The sequence below is a fragment of the Echiichthys vipera genome, assembly GCF_963691815.1.
Source record: "Echiichthys vipera genome assembly, chromosome: 9".
Classification (NCBI taxonomy): Eukaryota; Metazoa; Chordata; class Actinopteri; order Perciformes; family Trachinidae; genus Echiichthys; species Echiichthys vipera.
In genome coordinates this window covers 29,800,979-29,809,301 of record NC_139834.1, presented here as the reverse complement: position 1 = coordinate 29,809,301, position 8,323 = coordinate 29,800,979, and the positions used below count along the sequence as shown (strand labels likewise).

General features: G+C 39.4%; 1 protein-coding gene across 2 annotated transcripts; it reads left to right on the top strand.

Annotated features, from left to right (window-relative positions):
* The first annotated feature begins 968 nt into the window (after positions 1-968).
* On the top strand, positions 969-3,404 carry LOC310952256 (galactose-specific lectin nattectin-like). 2 transcript variants are annotated; one of them, XM_083920822.1, is made up of 7 exons: positions 969-1,076; positions 1,297-1,362; positions 1,622-1,643; positions 2,379-2,482; positions 2,641-2,775; positions 2,960-3,068; positions 3,178-3,404. In XM_083920822.1, exons 2-7 carry the CDS (start codon positions 1,297-1,299, stop codon positions 3,237-3,239), a joined length of 498 nt encoding a protein of 165 aa, XP_083776948.1. In that variant the 5' UTR covers positions 969-1,076; the 3' UTR covers positions 3,240-3,404. The 2 variants fall into 2 exon arrangements, with proteins under 2 accessions (XP_083776948.1, XP_083776949.1); XM_083920823.1 differs by lacking the exon at positions 2,960-3,068.
* The last annotated feature ends 4,919 nt before the right edge of the window (positions 3,405-8,323 follow it).

Below are 8,323 nucleotides of genomic sequence, written 5' to 3'. Positions count from 1 at the left end.
ACAAACAGAAAAATGCTGCAGCATTAATATTTCCCTGAGTTGGGACTCAGGGGTCTAGCCCAAACCATGAATAGTAGCCTCAGATAAGTACACATACGTATGTGGGGATAGGGGTGTCCATGCATTTATGTCCATTTAGTGTTAAACAGAAATTTGTGTAATGATGTTAAGTACAGCACTGCCACTGGCCTATTTACTCATGATGATCATCTCATCAGTTTTAATCAGGATGTTTGAAGTTGGGGCAGTGGTGGCTGAATAAATAAAGTTGGAAAAAGCTTGGCGTTTGATGTGTTAGATCAAAGATGGTGTCAACAAATTCAGAGTTCCCAGTTAGTGACAGGACAGGCAGTTCAGATCATTAGTTCTTGAGTCTCAATACGATGTTGACTTTGGCATCATATTTAAGTCTGAAAAGATGTTGACAAGTTCAAACAGGGTTTCAGATGTGACAAAAACTCCCATCAACATTCATGGACATGGGGGTCAGGGAAGTGCAAGAGTGATGGGGGTGCTGAGAACCAGTTTATTTGTCCGATCAATATTCAGCTGTAGATAGTTACTGTTACACTGCTGAATGAAATGAGTGAACCCTCATTTGAAATTTTGGAGCTAATGTACAAATTATCGCTCTCATTTACTCATCTTCTACCGCTTATCTTGGGTCGGGTCGCGGGGGCAGAAGCTCTAGCACACTCGGGCCACATTAACCAGCTCTAACTGGGGGATCCCGAGGCGCTCCCGGGCCAGTGTGGAGATCTAATCTCTCCACCTAGTCCTGGGTCTTCCCCGAGGCCTTCTCCCAGCTAGATGTGCCTGGATCACCTCCCTAGGGATAGAGAAGATAGATAGAAGCCCGAACCACCTTAAATCATTCATATGCCTAAAGACAACTCATTATTCATTATCCTAATCCAACAATATCCTGCGATCAAAGAAAGATTCATTGCACATATCTACTCCTAACATCCAGAGAAGGAATATAAACTCTGGGCTTCAGGCTTCTGGAAAAGACACCCTGCTTCCTGCTTCCTGCTACTGCTGCAAGTGCAACCTCATCGGATCATCACAGCAAGGTGAGGCTCTCATTCCTGCCTTTCATCATTGCATCAGCTGTTAACAGAAAATAGTTTTTACTTGTTAATATTACATTTGGTTTTCACTTTAAGGCCAAATGGCTTTTTCATGTACAACTCTGTACAAGTGCCTTTATTTTGTAATTTAAGTTCATATTTAGACAAGTCAGATACATATCTGTGGTGCACTACTCCATTAATATACGGCCTCTTTACACAGATGGCATCTAGTCTGTATTTCATAGTGGTCCTCTGTTTGACCAGTGGACTGTGGATCGGATCAAATGTAAGTAATATCCACACTTAAACATTTATTTTAGAAAATATTTGGTGTTATAACACCTAAACTTTAGGCATTAATACCAAGTCTCAGAACCTATCATTTTATTTTTAACATATTCTGTCATGTCCATATTTTTATATTCACAGTCACTCAAAAGTGCGTGTAGGTGTTACCACATGAAATGCAATAAAGCTCAAGTCTAAACTTGAAATAAAAGTTCAAGTTGAGTTCAGTGCTAATGACATTTTCTCAATGTTCACAGGCCTATACTGAGATTGAATCAGGTTGGTACTTCACAGAGTCTGGGAGGTGGAGGGTCCTAACACAGTAGCTGTTAAAGATCAAGTTTTCAAATTTCAAATAGTTTTTAAGATTGCTGCACTTTAGAGCAGACAGAGACAGCTTTGTTGACAGTTGATTTATAAAATCCAGTGGCTTTAGGGACTTATTTAGTTGAAGGATAGGTTCACAGGTTCTGTCTTAAAACAATAATCAGGTGCCTGAATGAACACTGAAACAGGTATCACTTTCTGTAATCATTCCTCCAGTCCATACTGGCCATTAAAATATCCCTTCTTATTGCAACCAGTTATGTAGGACAAAATCCACTGGCCTCCTAGCCAATATAATGCTCCATTTGTCTGAATTAGACAAATCATGTGGGAACCATTAACTTTTGTTTTTGTTAAGTTGTTTCCTTGTTGAGCTGCAGTTAGTTTGATAGTCACATAAAAGGAATTTTGTACTAACAAGATTCTTTTTGTAAGATAGATTTCTTGTAGGATAGTTCCACCAGGGTAGCAGTATGGACAATAAGAATGATGACAGCGATCAATAACTCTCAATGTGTGTATATGGCATGTTTGTATTGTATTAAGAGACGTTTGAAATTAGTCACCTTCACAAACAAACATAAAGACCATGACTATAATTCCTCTCCGGTTTCACTTACACCATGTCAGCCAGATTAATCAATATTTGTGTTATTATTCTTGTAATCATCCACAACCTTGCTGTAGACGTATGCTGTGACAACTGTAAGAACTGCCCTTCTGGTTGGACACAGTTTGGAGACCACTGTTACAAGTACCACCATGCTGGAAAGGGTTGGACTGATGCAGAGGTACTTTATGGAACAATACCATGAAATTATGCTTTAAATCTTTTCGTTCTTATACGAATCATTCGGTAAAGAAACAAAACTCTCAGTCCTATGTCCTTATTTAGCTTTTTCAATCTGTCAGTCTCTTGATTTCACTTCACACTTTGTCTTTTTATTAGCTTGCCTGCATTGAGGAAGGTGGAAATCTGGCATCCGTCAATAGCGAGGCAGTATACAACTTTGTCATAGACATGATCAGATCAGCGACTGCTAAAGATGAACGAGCTTGGATTGGAGGCCATGACACAGCAAAGGTGAGTGGTTTAACATTAAACATGATGCGATGCAACTGTTCCCCATGAGCCTGATATTGAGTATATTCTGTCGGTTATTTGGTATTCTTGTTGATGAGAGTCTGACAGGTTTGGTTCGGACTACATGATGCCAAAAGATCATTTTAGTGATTGGACTAAATTGTGCATTAAAACCTTATTTTAGGAGGGTGTGTGGCTGTGGACTGATGGTACCAAGTTTGAATTCAATATGTGGCCTGCCAGCGAGCCCAGCGGTGGCAATATGGAGCACTGCTTGGAATTGAACTATCAAAGTCAGCATTTAATGTTCATGATTTATGTGGGAATAATTGATTTTAAATAATCACTCTCCGCAGCTCTAATTTTGTGCTTGTTTGTGTGTTCCTTAATTCTAAACTCTAGGTAAACCCAACGACGTTGGGTGCACTTCTGCTAAAGCTTATGTTTGTGGCAAGCGCCTGTAAAGATCCCTGCCAAGTGCTAACACACCTGCAATGGTGATGTCACATCCCCACTGATCACTACCACCATTAGCAGTGCGTCAAGCCTCGAGGACATCACTGCTAGAGGACCTATTGACGCTTCTGACTTCATTTCGTTTATTCAATAAACAGATGAAACCATGTTCAGCACTGTCTCACCTCTTCATAAAAGCTCAACTCAAAATCAACTGGCCAACTAATTGATTTTTATCCAAACAAGAATAGAGGTATTCCAGAATCAGATAACCTCATTAACCTTATTAACAAACAGTATATGTATAACTACACTCTGCACATGAATCAGAGTAACTGACAAGATGACATATCACTGGAATTGTAGCTAATATGATGACATCTGACAAATAAATTGAGTAGACAGAAGTTCAAAAGGTATTTCACGGGGTGGATGGTGGCTCAGTGGTTAGAGTAGGTGCCCCATGTACAGAGGCTGAAAGTCCTTGACGCAGCGGCCGGGCGTTAGACTCCAGCCTGCAGCCCTTTGCTGCATGTCGCCTCCCCTCTCTCTCTCTCCTGTACTATAATAAAAGGCAAAAACAGCCCTAAAAATAATCTTTTAAAAAAAAGTATTTTTCAGGCATTTAGCATTTCGATGATCCATGTTGTATAAAAGCGGTTATATGCAATTAATACCTCAACTATTCCGGTCTTTAAGTAATGACGTAACAACCTTTCAAAATACTATTTCTTGGTCCAAACACTCTGCTGATTAAACAATCAACCGCCGAACCTGTGAACCATTTTTATTAATCAACCTTTTCATCGACAGCAAGGTTAAAGTTTAAGCCTTGTAAAGAGGCTGAAGGTCCTCGAGGCTGAAGATTCGAAGCTACGGCCGTGGGTTTGACTCTGACCTGTGGCCCTTTGCAGCATGTCTCCCCACCCCTCTCTCACAAAAAAAAAAATGTTCACTTTTTTTTATGTTTCCAAACTTCATGTTCCCCTACAATAAACAAAAGACACTGAATTGTCCCATCTAATAATACTCTATTTTACATGCATGCTATAACACAGTTTGTCCTGTACAGTAGTGGTGTCACTGTAGAGGGTGTCATTCTGGCTGGTTTAATAGCCCCAGTCTGGGGCCCCAGTATTAGCATAAATGAAAGGCTTAAACATTCAAGTCACAGAGGAAGCTTCTGGTGACCCACTTCTAAAAAAAAAGACAAGCCACCTTAAGCCAGGTCCCAATAAGCCTCATCTTTATATCGTGAGCACAGTGAATTTGTGCATTAATTACCATTCCTAAACAAGTTTTACTGCCTTTTCCTTATTTTATCTTGAAGAGGTAAACCAGCCATTTAGAAAAAAATATACATTTGATGAATCACAACTTTGTTTTATGGATGTGTTGTTGAAAATATAGCCTGTATTCATGGTAAACACTTTATAAATGAGATCACGTAATGCATTTCAGCTCTCATGTCTATTTCCTCTACTTCTCCTTGTTTTCCTCTCATCAGTGGAATATACACATTAGGGATCAGTTGAATTCCAGTTAAATTATTGTTTTTTGTGGATTGGGATAAAAAATTAAAAAAAAACACTAAAAATAAGTGAATCAATATTGGGATAATCCTAAATATCCTCACGAGTGACTTAACCTGTGAACTGACTGCCGTTTATTTCAGTTTTTCCTCCAACAGTAACATTGATTTGACCACAGCCCATAAGTAACCGTTCAAATTAAGTAATACAAATGTTTCTTGTATGTACAATTACCATCATTGTGTTTTTAATCGCCCGCAACAACATCTGAAATAAAAGACTGATCTCTGGGAATGAAGCTGTAAAAAATAATTGACCTGAATTGTTGTAAAAACCAAATAGGTCAGACAGATAATTTTTCATCCCTAGCTGCTCGGGGTGCAGACTTCATTCAGACAACTGTGTCCATGTTCTTTTGTCCTTTTAGTGTGAAGCAGAAACTCAGTACATCTACTCATTATGATACTCACCCTATTCATTAAAGAATACTGATTCTTAACATGCTATAGCACAGTTTGTCCTGTAGATGGCACCCTGTGATCACATTGACGAGATGTCTTCATTCTGGCTCGGGTTAGGGTAAAGTGGTCCCAGTTTGTGCCTCTCATGTATCAGCAGATGGAATAGGGAATTATATGTAAAAACTTAATGGATAATACAAGATTCAATAAATCCCCCCCAAAATATGTCCTTTATTCCTTTATTTTAGACCCAGTGGATCCATATCACATTAAAAAAACAGCACAGTTAAAAAGCACAGTTAAAGCACAGTAAAAAACAAAATACAAAACCTTCCACCATTTTCAGTGTCTAACATACAGACATGTCCGCCAGTGACTCCACAGTTTGGAGAAATATCTGACAGAACTACGTAAACGGTTAGTCAGAGCAGCAATTAAATCATTTTCTGACTCAGAAGCCCTGCACATAAATAAATACATAAATCCATACATCAAGTTGGGTAGAACAGCAGGGCAGGTAGGTCCCCCAACACTGACAAACATGTGGCTGCACTGGAGCTTCTCGGAGCTCTCAGCAGCAGCCTGTCATCATAAGCCACTGTGAGTTTTCTAATGCTGCCTTGTTTATACCCACACCACAGCTGGACTGTACATAAATGTGTACAACGCGCTCTAAAGAGTGAGACCGTCACAGATACAGAACACATGCTAAACTTCCAACACAGCATATTCGCTTGAGCATACAGCTTCCGCCGCTGCCTATAAATATCTTTGTCATCAGACGGGTCATTTGAGGTAATATGGCCCACATATGTAATCTCACAACACACCCTGAGTGCAGTGGTTCTGACCATCATGATCTTACTCTTTTTAGTATTGAACAGTATGTCGGAATCAGCGCCATACTGTGTATACTTTCAGCAGCTGCTGGAGACCAGCACTATATGGACGACCAAGTCATCAGCATACATAAGGTGATTAATTACTGAGTCAGCAACCCTACAGCCTGTACCACATACATTTAAAAACAGAGACAAATCATTCATATACACATTAAAAAGAAAAGGAAACAAAAGTCCGCCCTGGTGGGCACCATTGGTCACATGGAAGGGAGCAGATGTTACATCCCCCATCTTACTCTCATTGTCTGATGAGAGAACCAATAAACCAAGATTCTGATTAAAAAAACAGGGACTAGGAATAGATCATTTAGAAAATAATTTCTCGTGGTTGATGCGATCGAATGCTTTAGAAGCGTCAATGAAGCATATGAACATGGTGGAATTTTGTCTCTTTGTCACTTTGAACATGACACTGGCCAACGCTATTGGCCGATAGTTATCTGAGCTGTTCCCCACTTTATCCTTGATAACTGATACCAGCACAACAGAGAGCATAGAATCAGCTAACACTCACACTGCACAAAGAATCCCTTTTTTTATATGGAATCACAATCTGAAGTTAAGGTACATTTATTGATTGAAATGTTTCAAAAGTGTCTAAATAAAATATCAAACTTTAGGGGGTGAGATGGTGAGATAAAGAAGTGAGGCAGATTGATGCACACAATATATGTTTATTGATTCCGCTGAAATCAAATGAGACCAATCAAACTGTCAATAATACTTCCATAATGTCAGAAATGACATCACCAGTGGTGATGTGACATCACCATGACAGATGTGACAGCACATGGTGAGGATGTTCACAGGTGCCTGACACAGAAGAACGATTGCTTCTTGCTACAGGTCATGTCATTGACATAGTCTTTTTCTGTAGACAGAGATAAAAAAGGACAAATTCATGATCATTAAAGCAAGTTTGAGGCATCGGCTGCAAAAGCTCCCTTTTTAATCTACCATCAACCAATCATATCATTTTTTACCTTTAAAGTTAATCTCCATGCAATGTTCACCACCAGCATTGTTGGGCTCGCCTGGCGCCCAGCCTTCGAAGTCAAACAGGGAACCATCGCTCCACTTCCACACACCCTCCTGAAAGAATGTTTTAGAAAGAATGTGTTGACTTTTATCAAAAGTTATTTACAACATACACTGTAAAGAATAAGTGGACTTGTGCCATCTAATAGTCCACATCACAACTCTTTAACGCCATCTTGAGGAGATAATATCTCTTAATGTAACCACCAAATTACATACAGACCAATATAATATCAGCTACTCAGCTGCATCAGAACATCAGATATTGCTACTACACTCACCTTTGTTGCATCGTAGCCTCCAACCCAAGCTGGTTTGTGTTTGCCAAGCATTGTTTGAATCGTAGTCCTGAGGAACTCGTATTCTTCTTCATCATGAATGGAAGCCAGATTTTCACCAAGAGTAGTGCAGAAATGCTGACGGAGACAAAGGGTGGAGCAAAGAACAGAAAAAAATAGACAGTAAGAGTGAGTGTGAGAGATTTAACGTGAGCATTGCAGGTAATTGCGAAGATTTATACTTACTCATACTTATAATAAGACTTGCATATGATGACTTCTACAACAGAGTGATTCTTGTTGAACCAGCTGGTTTAAAACATATGCCATGAATACAGCGTGACGCTTATAACTGATATCGTTTCAAATGTACCTCTGCATACCAGAATGCTCTTCAAACAAAGTCCACGGCCTTTATAACCATCAGCTACAGCATGTGCTACAGGAGTTTGAATTAGGGTTGTATTTCACAGATTAAAGTATTTTCATTCCGTTCACTCGTTTTCACTTTAAAAATAAATTATTTCTATGCACTCTGACAACACGACCATACTTATCATTCAGTGGTATCAGTAGAATAGAATAGAAATACTTTATTGATCCCAAGCTGGAAAATTACAGAAGTATCAATCGACAGCTAAATGTTAATTAGACAGGGGCGGCTGGCGGCAAAGTAGTTGGGGCAGATGCGGCCACTGCCTCGAGGACACTGCAACTCCCCAAAACTGCATTTCCATCAATGGGGACGTAGTCGAGCAGGTTGACAGTGCTATCTCTGATTGTACAGCACTTTGGTCAAATGTTGTTGTTTTTAAATATTCTTTATAAATAAATTAAGATTTCATTGGATAAGCAAAATGCTAAAATTTTCAACCAGTACC